A 14,454-nucleotide genomic window follows, 5' to 3' on the forward strand; every position below is an offset into this window, starting at 1 on the left:
CGTTTTTTAGAATTTCGGGTACTAGGTAACCTTGTACTCTGGATCGTGAATAAAATATTTTCATAGAAAAATATGCCAAAATAAATTCAGACTTTAATAAACTCATTGTCTTTTGTAGGGACGAGAAGTGAATATATATATGGCAGGGCCCAATTTCGAGTTTCAAAAAATGAAAAGAATAAAAAAAAAAAAAAAAAGACTTAAAATCAGAATAAACTAAGCATTGGTAGTAATTACGATAAACAGAAAAAATATGTTGTAGAAAGACCCGAAGTGGTCAACACCGAATCTGACATACACAGGTTGCCTGCGAGACTGTCATTGACGCATATTCCCGTGACTCTTTTTGCCATTTATTGCCAGATTTTATAGGCTTTGGAATAATTTGAGGTGTGTGTGTGGAAGATGCCTGGCTGCTGCGTGACACTGACTGAAAATCTGCCTCCCATCTGTGAGAACTGGGAGGCAGGAGAGAGAAGAAATTTCCTAGCCTCTGTCAGCGCTGGTGCATTGGTACGTCATATCCTCTTTGGTTCATATATATTCCTTTCACTTTAACTTGGCCTATAATTGTCACCCCTCTTATATGGCAGATTCTTTTAAAATTTTCAGTGTGCTCTATGATATTTTCTTATTCAATCAGGGAGATCTGGTTTATAGTTTTTTTTTATTTCGTTTTAATAAGTGGGTTGGTGGAGGGTTAATGCCCCTCCGTAAAACAAATAGAGTCAAATGGCCACCCCTTAAGGGATTGTGGCGTCTGGCAATAGATAGACAGATAGATAGTTTTAATAATTTTAGTCTAGACTAGGAAATGCTATGTATTGCCCTGATGATGAGGGGTGGGAGGAAGGAGGGAGAAAACAGCAACACGGAGATAAAATGGCTAGAAAGTGCTATTAAGTTGAAGCGAGCATCAAAACATTCAAAAAACTTAAAAAAAGAAAAAAGAAAATAGAGAAAAATGATGGTTGTTGACTTGTAATAAATCTAAATTACCATACAGCTTTCTGTCTGTTATTTCTTTACCAACCAGGTGCGGCCTTTCCCTATTTCCTCTTGTAATGAGTCTTTCACAGTTTTTTCATTCATTCATTGCCAGACGCCATGTATCCCACACGGGGTGGCCAAGGGCTTAGAGTTAATTGTTTTACAGGGAGGGGCACTAATCCTCCACCAACCCCACTTGACACGTAGGGAGAACATTACCACGTTGAGTACGCTGAGATCAGCGAAGTTAAGCAACGTTGGGTCTGGTTAGTACTTGGATGGGTGACCGCCTGGGAACACCAGATGCTGTTGGCATAACGTTCTCCCTACGTCCCCCCTCTCTACTTGTTATTATTCCTGGGTCACCACAGCTGCTGGCTAGTTTTATAAACTTACCTCTAAAAGCTGTACAGGAGGGTTTAGAATGTGTTAATATTCTGCCACCCCATCCCTCCATCTCATCCTTGGCCTCCCCCTCCCTCTTCCCCCCTCCACCTCACTCACATACACTCTCTCAGTATATGAGAGAGGGGGGTGTGAGTTGGGAGCAGGGCAGTGAAATGGCGGGGGACAGGGCGACTTGGAGGCGATTTGTTTGTGGCCACCCCAAACGGGATTGAGGCGTCTGGCAATAGATAGATAGATAGAATATTCTGCCGCTGTCGGCCAGTACCCAGCCATATTTAACGGTCCTAATACGCATTTTTAAATTTGAAAGCTGGCTGTCAAACACAAGTGAGGTTAGGTTGGCTTAGGCTAGGTTTGGATAAAGTATTAAGTTTGCCGTTGCTTTGACACTGAATGTACCGACACAGCCAGCCAGAGAGATTGTCAGTAGACATTGCTGGGTGATGGTGACCAGCATGGTGTGTGGGGGATATTAACCACTATACTCGTTTTTTTTAAACTTAGCGGCATGATTAGATATCACAGTTCAAATAAACAGACTTATAAAATTGAAAATAATAATGTGAATGAAAAGTGGGAGTAAGGCAGTGCACCACAGGCAGCACTTGTTGGTATGGGGCAGGTTACTCACACACAGGGTTGGAAAAAATAGCATATATATATCATCTCATCAGCCGTTTGAGTGTCCACTGCAGGACCGGCCTATCCCCACTGAAGTAGGGACGATACAGCCAATGTATCTTTACCAAGTGGCTTAGGCTGTCTGGTAGAGATTGTATGTAGTGTGAGAAGTGCTTGTAAGTGTAATTGTAGTGGCTTTGGATGTGTGTGTAGTCTGTGAACCAAGTGTAATTGGTGCAAACATACTTTATAGTATGCGACACTGGTTCAACCACAGCACCCCTTGTGTCCACCAGTGCTGTACAATATATACTGTATATATATATATATATATATACCCCCTTCACCACGACCACCTCATTCTCATTTTATTCCTGCTATTTTCTGAGGATTTTATGGTAAACTTCTGGAGCTTAAGGTGTCTAACACTGCCCCTCCACCACCAGGGTCTCTCCTCACCCAAGGAACAGCCTGTGTTGGCAGCAAAAAGAAACTACAAATGGACGTCATCGTAGCGAAGGGGTGAAAAGGGGGCGTCCCTGTATTGAAGGGGATATATGTTTTTTAAATCTGTAGTATTTTATTTAAATCAGATTTTTGTATTTAAATTGATTGTTATACTTAATTGGATTTTGTTAATGAAAAGTTTTTTTTTTTTTACTTTTGTGAAGATTTTTTTTTTTTCTTTTTCTTTTTTTTTTTTTTTTATCAGTGGTAAATAAAATCATATTTTGGTATCATACATTTATAACCCCAAAAGTTGGTATGCAACTTAAAAAGACCTGATGCATGGAAGGCTTTCCTAACCAGAGCATTAATTTATTGTTATTATCAAAGAGCCTTGTTTCCTGTGTTGTTTAATATTTGCCTTGCAACACAAGGCAGTCACTGGTGCCGTACTTCATCAACATCAGTACAGCAAGAGTACACGCCAAACACACTTGGTGCACCTGTACAATACACAGCCACCACAGTCTCTGGCGTCTTCATTTTTACTCTATTTATATATATATATATGTATAAAATATCCACTTTGATTTAATTCATGATTTTTTTTTTACTGTGATTTAAATTGATTTAAATCATATCAACCGTGCTTTTGTTTGTTCTTTTATGCACTCAGAATACTGGACAAAGTTTGGGGTAACAGTAAATCATTTGAAAGCATAGACGCTGCTCTTTGCCAGGATAAAATCAGAAAGAAGGAATAATGAACATGGGCAGACAAAAAATTGAATAAAAAAATGATATTGCTGGCCAAACACGTAAAGAAACTACACCATGTGTAATATGTATACAGACATGAAACTTACTGGTATTCAAGGTCATACAGGTGTATAGGTATTGCCAGAAGACATACAGGTTATTCCCTGGGCCTCTTGTGGCAGCTGCGGTGGTATTCTGGGCAAAATCCCTTGTTTCACTTGAGGCAGACATAGCACGTCCACATTCAATTATTTCCGTCAGTCATAGACCAAAACAGTACTGTTGTATACTGTCATTTGTCACAACTAATGCCTGAAATACTCAGGTACCACTGGACATACACACTACCCTCACATCCAAGGCAGTAATATTGTTGCCTGAGGGTCCCATCTAGGACGAAAAACATCTTGGACCAACACAAGACCTTATGGAAAAAATTAATAGCTATTGTCAAAAAAATCTTCAAAAAGTACAACAATTTTGGCACCACAACAAATTTCCTCACCTTGAAAGTGTGTGTGTTTCTGAGCTTGTTATCTCCAGCTTAGTATCCTGAGGTAGATGGCGGTGCTTCAAGGCGTTAGCAGATGGTTTGCTAGGCATGGTTAGGTAAAGAGAGGCTGTAACCTACTGTAGAAGAAAACACTGAGTGCAACGCTGGTAAGTGTGTCCACAATGGACTGGTGAGGGACAAAAGCCCCACCTGGTCATCACGGTACCAGCTGCCAGTGTTTTACTGGACAACATCACAACCACGTCACTGTGCCGGGCGTGGGAACACCGTCATTGCTGTATTCTCCTGGGATTTGGGCCGGTACGAACCGTTGGTGCCGTATTGCACGTATGCAACTGTATTACAGCAATAGATTGGATTATTATTCATGGTGTCCGTCTTGGACCTGAAACGTCTTGGACAAACCCGTCTTGGACGCAAGGGTACTGTGTGGATATAATTGCTATTTCACTTATAAGTTGCTAATAATGATAATATATAGCATGTACCCGATTTCCACTCCCTCACAGGCAAAGATGGCTGACATACTACTCTCTGTTTGACTCTATGATAAAAGCTGGGATGTGGTTGGACAGCCATAGAGAGAGTGCGAAACAATGGGTCAGTCATAAGCCTTGATGTGTGACGTCCAGCCTCGACCAAAACAACCTTCCCATTCTCACAGGATCGTACGCCATGATCGTGCCTGACGGAGTAGAAGGGTTAAATAGTGTATTATTTCCAGACACAATTAAAGACTGTAATTTCCACTGTGCACCATCATATTGAAGGTGCAGGTCCCTATCTATCTATTGCCACACACCTTAATCCTTTATACAGGGTGGCTACAAACAAATTGCCTCCACGTCGCCCTGTCCCCTGCCATTTCACTGCCCTGCTCCCAGCTCACATCCCCCTCTCTCATATACCTCTCCACTCCATCCCTCCATCTCATCCTTGGCCTCCCCCTCCCTCTCCCTCCCCTCCACCTCACTCACATACATTCTCCTCATCAGTCTCTCACTCTCCATCTTCTCCACATAGTCCCTAAAGAATGACAAATCCCTAAAATTCTTGCGTCTCTTTCAGTTTGCGATCGGATGGTGGTGCGTGATTGATGCCGCAGCCTTGTACCCAAGCAATGACGACTTCAACCACGCCTATCACGTTTGTGGCGTTGTGGCGACGCTGGCAATGTTGATGTGAGTGCTGTGTGTGCGTGTGGGGTGGGGAGGGAGGTGGGGGGTGTTATCAGTGTGTGTGTGTGTGTGGGTGGGAGGGGGCTGTTGTGCATGTATGTGTGTGTGTGTGCATGGGAGGGGGTGTAACGTTTGTGTGATAATAATAATACTGTAATAACAATAATAATAATACCACCACAACTACTACAACTCCTACCACAATTACCACAACTACCGCAGGGTCAACACAGTCAGCAGTGGTCAAGTTCGCGGCGACCTTTACACCGATGGCTGCCTAGGACCTTATGGGGCTCGGATCTGGCTGTTTCTCGGCCTAATGCTGAGTTTCGGATCGCTGATTGGGGCCTGTTGGATCCTGTTTGGCGGCTACGTGATTCCCAGTGAGTGTGTGTGGGTGAAGTAAAAATGTGTGTACTAGTATATGTGTATAATTAGATGTGGGTGTGGGTGTGTGAGTGTGTGTGGGTGTGGGTGTGGGTGTGTGTGAAATATAAATACTGTATGTGTGCCAGTATATGTGTGTGTACCAGTGTGTGTGGGTGAAGTAAAAATGTGTACTAGTATATGTGTATAATTAGATGTGTGTGTGTGTGTGTGTGTTTGAAATAAAAATATGTTTACCTATGTGTGTGTGTGTGAAGTAAAAATGTGTGTACTAGTATATGTGTATGTTTATAATTAGATGTGTGTGTGTGTGTGTGTGAAGTAAAAATGTGTGTACCAGTATATGTGTGTGTATAATTGGATGTGTGTGTGTGTGTGTGTGTGTGTGTGTGTGTGTGTGTGAAGTAAAAATGTGTGTACTAGTATATGAGTATGTGTATAATTAGATGTGTGGATGTGTGTGTGTGTGTGTGTGTGTGTGTGTGTGTGTGTGTGTGTGTGAAATAAAAATGTGTACCAGTATATGTGTGTGTGTGTATAATTACTGTGTGTGTGTGTGTCTGTGTGTGTCTGTGTGTGAAATAAAATTGTGTGTACCTATGTCTGTGTTCTTACCTAATTGTTATTATCCTTCTTAGCATGTCTTCATTTATGTATGTGAATGCTATTCTCATATTTGCAAGCAGTGTATACATGTTCCGTACCTTCTCGCTGATGTGGTCAGCCGGAGATAGTCTGTTATTGATAATCACACCTAGGTCTTTCTCTCTTTCTGATGTGTATAGGGTTTTATTTCCTAACTTATAATCCCAATCAGGTCTTTTTCCACTTTTACCAAACTTGATTACATGACACTTGTCCACATTGAATTCCATTTGCCATGTACTACTCCATTCATGAAGTTTATTTAATTCTTCTTGTAGCTCCCTACAAGAGTCTGTCTTAGTAACTCTCCTTTGTATTTTTGCATCATCTGCAAACATATTCAGATAGCTCTCATTTCCAGTGTTACTGTTTATATCATTTATATACACTAAAAACATGATTGGTGCCACCACCGAACCCTGTGGTACTCCACTAGTCACTTCTTTCCATGATGAGTAGTTTCCTCTTAGTACTGTCCTCATTTCTCTTTTTATGAGAAAGTCTTGCATCCAACAAAACAGTTTGCCTCGAATTCCTCCTTGATGGTACAGTTTCCATAAAAGTCTTTGGTGTGGTACTGTGTCAAAAGCTTTCTTGAAATCTAAATAGATACTGTCCACCCATCCTTCCCTTTCCTGTATTGTGTTTGTTACTCTGTCATAGTAGCTCAACAGATTAGTAACACATGATTTTCCTTTTCTGAAACCAAACTGTCTTCCTGTTATCATACTGTGTTCTTCTAGATGATTTACCCAAGCTTTTCTTATAAGTTTTTCTAATACCTTGCTTACAACACTGCTCAGTGATACTGGTCGGTAGTTGAGTGGATTTTGTCTATTTCCTTTCTTGAATAAGGGGACTATATTTGCTTTTTTCCAAATATCAGGTAGTTTACCTTGACTCAAGGATTTCTTGAAAATTAAAAATAATGGTTTACATAACTCCTTTGCACATTCTCGTAACACCCAACATGAAATTTCATCAGGACCACTTGCTTTTCCTCTGTCTAATCTACTTAACTCCTCCTGTATTACTTTTTCTGCTATTTGTATATCTGGTAGTATGTGTGGACATGCGTGTTCCACATAGTCCCTCTCAAAATTTTTTTCTTTTGTAAAAACTAATTGGAAATTCTTATTTAGTGCTTCACAAATATCTTTCTCTTGTGTATAAGTGATTCCCTCGTCCGTAATGGATTGTATTATATCTTTTACTTTGGTTTTGCTTCTGATATAGCTGCAAAACAGCTTTGGTTGATCACTGCTTTTATTTATTATATCCTCCTCAAACTGTTTTTGGGCTTCCCTCCTTATTCTTGTATAGTCGTTTCTTGCCTGTTTGTAATTATTATACGCCCTTTCACTATTGTGTCTTCTGTATCTATTCCACAACAAATCTCTTCTTTCTTTTGATTTTTTACATTCTGTATTGAACCATTTCTGTATTTTCTTATCTGCTTCTTTGTGCTGTGGGATGTACTTCTGGACTCCTATTTCATAAAATTCACAAAATTTTTTATATACAGCATTTAAATCTTGTCCTCTAAGCTCCTTTTCCCAATCAACTTCTAAGAAATACTTCTTTAGGTCTTGATAATTTCCCTTTTTATAGTTTATGCCCTTTTTGTAACTGTCATTGCTGTTTACTATGTCATATGCTATCCTGAAGTTATAATTTAGTACTGCATGATCGCTTTTGCCGAGTGGAGGGTGATATATTAAACTGTCAATGTCATTTTCTTGCCTAGTAAATATTAGATCTAGCACTGAAGGTACATCAAGTCCTCTTTTTCTAGTAGTTTCCCTCACATGTTGCGTTAAGAAAAACTCTTGTATGAGATCCAGGAGCTTTTGGTCCCAACAGCTTTCTTGGCTATTTATATCTAGAGTATTCCAATTTATATTTGTATTGAAGTCCCCAGTTAGTATAATTCTTTCCGATTTCTCTTCCATTTTATGTAGCAAGGATCTTATACTCTGAATTGTACTCTCTGCCAGGTCCTCATATTCGTCTCTTTCCCATGTGTTTGATCTGGGTGGCATGTACAAATTGGCTACAATTACTTTACCTTCAGATGTGTTGATCTCTACTGCAATCAGTTCTACTTGTGATGGTATATCTAGGTTTATTTCCTTGACTTTTAGATTTTTCTTAGTTAATATTATAATTCCTCCTCCTTTTTTTAAATTTCTGTCTCTTCTCCATATATTGTATTCCTCTAAGTTTAGTATGTCATTGGATATACTTGGTGTTAATTTTGTCTCAGTTAGGCATATTATTTGTGGTTCATTTTCTCTGACATAATCATTCATCTCTAGTAATTTAGATACCATTCCATCCACATTTGAGTACATCAACTTTATCATCTTGTTTATATACTTGTCCTGACATGGTTCTACTAACTTCCTCCTTTTTCTTCCATCCTGTTTGTGTACCACTTTCGTACCTGCAATCCTATTACTTTGTAAAAAAAATTTCTTCTTGTCCTCTTCTGATCTTCCCTCATTTTTTGTTTTTGCTTCCTCCCTTTTCTCTTTCAGTAATTCCAGTTCCTCTTGTGTTAGGCATCTTTTTATACATACATTTTTGAACTCCTCCTTTTCCATAAGATTCTTTGCATTTTTTAGTATCTCTTCCACAGTGTTTACACTCTGGAAAGTCACCTTTAGAGGTCTTGTCTTGCTTTTCTCGTATTTCCCTAACCTTTTGTGTTCCTCTATGTCTTTACTACAGATTTCCTCTGAGACTTCTTTCAGTAAGCTCATTTTTGTCTCTTGTGATCTTGTTTTTTACTTCTTCCTCTTCTATACCAGTGATTACTATTGATTTATTTATCTCTACTGAATCTCTGACTAACTTTGGATTGTTTTGGATTATTCTTTTCACTTCCTTTTTAATGCTTTTTTCCTCCACCCTTGTTTCTAAGTCTTTCTTTACTTTCACCATTTCAGCATACGTGGTTTCTACATCATTTTTGTAGCTTTGCACAGCTTCATTCACCTGTGTTATCTTCTCCTCAATATCACTGCTCTGGTCCATAAGACTGCTTGCTTGTCTAATTGTCTCTGTGTCATTTTTTAACTCTTCCATAACACTCTCGTGATTAACTACTGTACTTCCCATTTCACTCACTTTCTTCCTAAGCGTATTCAATTCCACTGTTAGTTCACTGATGGTTGTGTCTTTCTTATTGGCCTCCTTTCCCAGTTTATCTATCTCTTCCTTTTGCAAGTGCATTTGCTTCTTTATTTCATCCATTTCATTTCTGAAAGCCATTTCTAGATTGTGTACACGTTCAACCAGTCTATTGTGAGTCTCCACTTCAACCAGTTCTTGGTAGAAATCATCATTTTGCTTTTTACTTTTATCCCTTTTCTTTTCCAAATTTGTTTTACTGAAGTATGTATCCATTTTGTAATACTAAATGAACAGAGTATGTACTTACAGTGTGCACGCTTTCCCGGTCTTTCTGTAGTATAAACAAACCCAGCTGACTCAACGCATCGTGGTTCTTTGTTGTTTGAACCAGTCTTATTTAAACTTATTATTTCTTTTCCTTCTAATAATGAAAAATCATTTAGTCTAACCTGGTACAGAGCTTGACTCATTCAAAGATACTTATTTAGGTAATGCCTCTGGCCGTGTTGAGCTGGTATGGAGCGCCGGTAACGGACGTCTGCCTCCTTTGACTGCCTGTGTGTGTGTGTGTATAATTAATGTGTGTGTGTGTGTGTGTGTGTCTGTGTGTGAAATAAAAATGTGTGTACCTATGTCTGTGTGTGTGTGTGTGGTATGAGTCAGGATTCCATTGGCTTGAATGGTGAGTGTATGAGTGTTTGGCCTATTTGACTAGGTATAATGTTCTTACCAATTTATCTTCAATGACTTATTATTTTTTTTATGTAGCCTACTTCATTAAATTCTGTGGTGTTAAAAAATGATGATGATAATAATAATAATAATAATAATAGTAATAATAATAATAATAATAGTAATCATCATCATCATCCATCCCTCCATCATCCAATCCTGTGTTGCCCCATGAGGAGCGTAGGAGGCCGGGGCTAGGCAAGTTGGTGCTGACATTTAAGATGAGAGTGTAATAATAATAATAATACAGTAATAATGATGGATGGATGGATAATAATAATAATAAGAAGAAGAAGAAGAATAATACCAGTAATAATGATAATAATAATATCAGTTATAATAATACCAGTAATAATAATAATAATAGTAATAATAATAATAACAATAATAATACCAGTAATAATAATAATAATAATACTAATATCAGTAATAATAATAATAATAACAACAACAACAATACCAGTAATAATAATAATAATAATACCAATAATAATAATAATAATAACAATAATACCAGTAATAATAATAATAACAACAACAACAACAACAATATTTCAGAGGCGGGGCATCAGTGGCCGGGAATCGCAATCTTTCTTCAAAATCTGTTCATATTTTTTTCGTCCCTCGTGTACAAAATCGGACGCTCGGAGGAGACCTGGAACTAGCCTGGCGATGGATGAAGGTGAGTAGACGGATTTGAAGCAGTGAGGGAGAGAGAGAGAGAGAAAGAGAGTCTTTTTTTCCCTCAAGAGGTGTGGGGTGAGGTATGTATGACAGACAGACAGACAGACAGAGAGGGAGGGAAGGAGGGAGAATTTTTCTCTCTCTCTCTGTAGGTGTAGGGTAAGGTATGTATGAGAGAGAGAGAGAGACAGACAGACAGAGAGGGAGGGAGAGAGGATATTTTCTCTCTCTCTCTCTCTCTCTCTCTCTCTCTCTCTCTCTCTCTCTTTTTCTGTCATTGTAGGTGTGGGGTGAGGTATGAGAGAGAGAGAGAGACCTTTTTTCTTACAGGTGTGGGGTGAGGTATGTATGAGAGAGAGAGAGAGAGACCTTTTTTCTTTACAGGTGTGGGGTGAGGTATGTATGAGAGAGAGAGAGAGAGAGAGACCTTTTTTCTTGACAGGTGTGGGGTGAGGTATGTATGAGAGAGAGAGAGAGAGAGAGAGAGACCTTTTTTCTTGACAGGTGTGGGGTGAGGTATGTATGAGAGAGAGAGAATAGATACAGTAATATCATTCTTTCTCTACAGATGTGCAGTGAGAGAGAGAGAGAGAGAGAGAGAACTGAAGAAAACCAACGACAATATAACACCTATGAGGATTTCTGCCACACCCACACCAGCAGACTGTCATTAGTGTCTCTGGCATCATTATTCTTTCCCCACTCCCACCGCCACATCCACGCCCACACCAGCAGACTGAGCCATAGTCTTAGTGTCTCCTGCATTATATATTCATTTCCTGTGCCCACACCAGCAGACTGAGCCATGTGATCAGTCTATCCTGCATCATTTATTTCCTACTCCCACTGCCACACCCACACCAGCAGACTGAGCCATGGCAGGTATTCTTGTCAGTCAAGGAAGCTCCCTAACACCTTTTCCTTACTGATTTATTTTTGTATATGGATGGTTAATATCCCTTTGTATGTTATGTATGCCGAGTATGGTGATATTGGAAGGATTTGGGACAGTAAGGTGTAATAAACAGAATAAGTCACTTAGGAAAAGGTGTTAGGGAGCTTTATGCAGAGTATGGTGATATTGGAAGGATTTATGTAACACAGAAGAGGACAGTAAGGTGTAATAAACAAAATAAATCACTTAGGAGAAGGTGTTAGGGAGCTTTATGCAGAGTATGGTGATATTGGAAGGATTTATGTAACACAGAAGAGGACGGTAAGGTGTAATAAACAAAATAAATCACTTAGGAGAAGGTGTTAGGGAGCTTTATGCAGAGTATGGTGATATTGGAAGGATTTATGTAACACAGAAGAGGACAGTAAGGTGTAATAAACAAAATAAATCACTTAGGAAAAGGTGTTAGGGAGCTTTATGCAGAGTATGGTGATATTGGAAGGATTTATGTAACACAGAAGAGGACAGTAAGGTGTAATAAACAAAATAAATCACTTAGGAAAAGGTGTTAGGGAGCTTTATGCAGAGTATGGTGATATTGGAAGGATTTATGTAACACAGAAGAGGACAGTAAGGTGTAATAAACAAAATAAATCACTTAGGAAAAGGTGTTAGGGAGCTTTATGCAGAGTATGGTGATATTGGAAGGATTTATGTAACACAGAAGAGGACAGTAAGGTGTAATAAACAAAATAAATCACTTAGGAAAAGGTGTTAGGGAGCTTTATGCAGAGTATGGTGATATTGGAAGGATTTATGTAACACAGAAGAGGACAGTAAGGTGTAATAAACAAAATAAATCACTTAGGAAAAGGTGTTAGGGAGCTTTATGCAGAGTATGGTGATATTGGAAGGATTTATGTAACACAGAAGAGGACAATAAGGTGTAATAAACAAAATAAATCACTTAGGAAAAGGTGTTAGGGAGCTTTATGCAGAGTATGGTGATATTGGAAGGATTTATGTAACACAGAAGAGGACAGTAAGGTGTAATAAACAAAATAAATCACTTAGGAAAAGGTGTTAGGGAGCTTTATGCAGAGTATGGTGATATTGGAAGGATTTATGTAACACAGAAGAGGACAGTAAGGTGTAATAAACAAAATAAATCACTTAGGAGAAGGTGTTAGGGTCTTGTATGTGTAATATAATAAACTAGTAAGCTTCCTTTTTGCTGTTTCTCCCTGTCATGTGTAAACCCAGTGGACTGCAGGCTTCAGTTAGCATACCAAGGCAGTCCACCAGCATGCTTTTGAGGGATGTATGGGCAGGTGAGGGATGGAGTAGTAGTTGTGGTGGTGGTAGTAGCAGCACCACTATTATTATGATTACTACAGCTACTATTAAAACTACTACTACCATTACTATGACTGCTACTACTACTTATTCCTGTTTTCATATTATTATTATTATTATTATTACTAGGTAGTATGTGGGGCACCCACCATCTACACTTAATGTAGTGCTGCTCTCAGGTGCCTGCCCTTTCCTCTCCTTCTTCCTTTCCATCCTTCTTCTTCTGTCTTTCTTTCCTTCATTCTTTCCTCCTCCTCCTGCCTGTGGGTGACTTTACACTCCCTCATCTGTCTTTCTTTCCTCTTCCTTCTGCCTGTGGGTGACTTTACACTCCCTCTTCTGTCTTTCCTTCATTCTTTCCTCTTCCTTCTGCCTGTGGGTGACTTTACACTCCCTCTTCTGTCTTTCTTTCCTTCATTCTTTCCTCTTCCTTCTGCCTGTGGGTGACTTTACACTCCCTCTTCTGTCTTTCTTTCCTTCATTCTTTCCTCTTCCTTCTGCCTGTGGGTGACTTTACACTCCCTCTTCTGTCTTTCTTTCCTTCATTCTTTCCTCTTCCTTCTGCCTGTGGGTGACTTTACACTCCCTCTTCTGTCTTTCTTTCCTTCATTCTTTCCTCTTCCTTCTGCCTGTGGGTGACTTTACACTCCCTCTTCTGTCTTTCTTTCCTTCATTCTTTCCTCTTCCTTCTGCCTGTGGGTGACTCTACACTGAGTGACGAGCCAAATGGTTTCCTGTACACCAGGAAACCATTTACTACGCTGGGTGGTAACCATAACACCAAATTTTGGCGCCTGGTGGTTTAGTGGGTAATTAAGGCACTCCAATTGGATTGAGCCGGTGCAGGTTTATATCCAAGGGGTGGTTGGGGTTTATTGCTCATGTAATGCCACTCAGGGATGAGTGAGGCTGGTCACTCTCATCTTAAATGTCAGCACCAACTTGCCTAGCCCCGGCCTCCTACGCTCCTCATGGGGCAACACAGGATTGGATGATGAATGAATTATTATTATTATACAAACCTAAATTACAATATACTGTAGGAAAATTGACTATTCTACTCCTCCAATAAAACCCACCTGCTTATTTGTCATTTTTCAAGTAGTCCAAACTCAAATTTGAAAATCCACTTTCAAAAAACTGCTTCACAGGTTTATTCCCAGCTGTAAGGCGTTATTATTTAGACCTGCCCTTCCACAGCCAAGGCATATTTGAAGATTTTTTTTTTTCCCCTACATTTATATAAACTAATAAATACTCAGTGCCAGGTGTAGTGCTTCATTTTACCTTAATCCTTCACTTCATATTTTCAGTGTGTTTTTTGTGTCATTTATAAAGGTTCCAACATACTTGCATACGTCGGCCTTGGTCACCTAATGGCGGCCCTCCACGCTGCTTGATCACTGGCAGCCTCCCTATTCATTGCCTTATCTCTGAGGTCACACTGTACAACCCCGTCCCAGTTCTTTTTTGGTCTGCCTCTCCCAACCCCACCCCCAGTGTGACAGGCTGACATGGAGGTGATATTTGTGGCCACCCCTTACAGGATTAAGGCGTCTGGCTGGAGATAGATAGGCAGAGTCTATATCAGCCATCAGATGTTCAATTTTTATCTCAGTAACACCAATATATCTGCCTACTGCTGAGTTACCATTATAAGTGACGGGCAGCAGTGTGAGCATTAAGGAGACATGACACTT

The 14,454-nt window shown here is 39.5% G+C and overlaps 1 protein-coding gene across 1 annotated transcript; it reads left to right on the top strand.

The window, feature by feature from the left end:
* Positions 1-323: 323 nt before the first annotated feature.
* On the top strand, positions 324-11,170 carry LOC145410343 (transmembrane protein 50A). Its single transcript, XM_080280485.1, has 5 exons — positions 324-513; positions 4,808-4,920; positions 5,140-5,300; positions 10,378-10,505; positions 11,086-11,170. The coding sequence occupies exons 1-4, from the start codon at positions 406-408 to the stop codon at positions 10,482-10,484; spliced, it is 489 nt and encodes a 162-aa protein (XP_080136611.1). The 5' UTR covers positions 324-405; the 3' UTR covers positions 10,485-10,505; positions 11,086-11,170.
* The last annotated feature ends 3,284 nt before the right edge of the window (positions 11,171-14,454 follow it).

This window comes from Coenobita brevimanus, chromosome 10 (genome assembly GCF_032717465.1).
Source record: "Coenobita brevimanus isolate Jiangsu-jjx chromosome 10, ASM3271746v2, whole genome shotgun sequence".
NCBI classification, from domain to species: domain Eukaryota; kingdom Metazoa; phylum Arthropoda; class Malacostraca; order Decapoda; family Coenobitidae; genus Coenobita; species Coenobita brevimanus.

Excerpts from the sequence above, each read along its gene's own strand:
- LOC145410343 (XM_080280485.1), top strand. The coding sequence starts at position 406 with ATGCCTGGCTGCTGCGTGACACTGACTGAAAATCTGCCTCCCATCTGT. Across the intron at positions 514-4,807 it reads CTGTCAGCGCTGGTGCATTG|TTTGCGATCGGATGGTGGTG; the intron begins GTACGTCATATC and ends CGTCTCTTTCAG. Across the intron at positions 5,301-10,377 it reads TGGCGGCTACGTGATTCCCA|AGGCGGGGCATCAGTGGCCG; the intron begins GTGAGTGTGTGT and ends ACAATATTTCAG.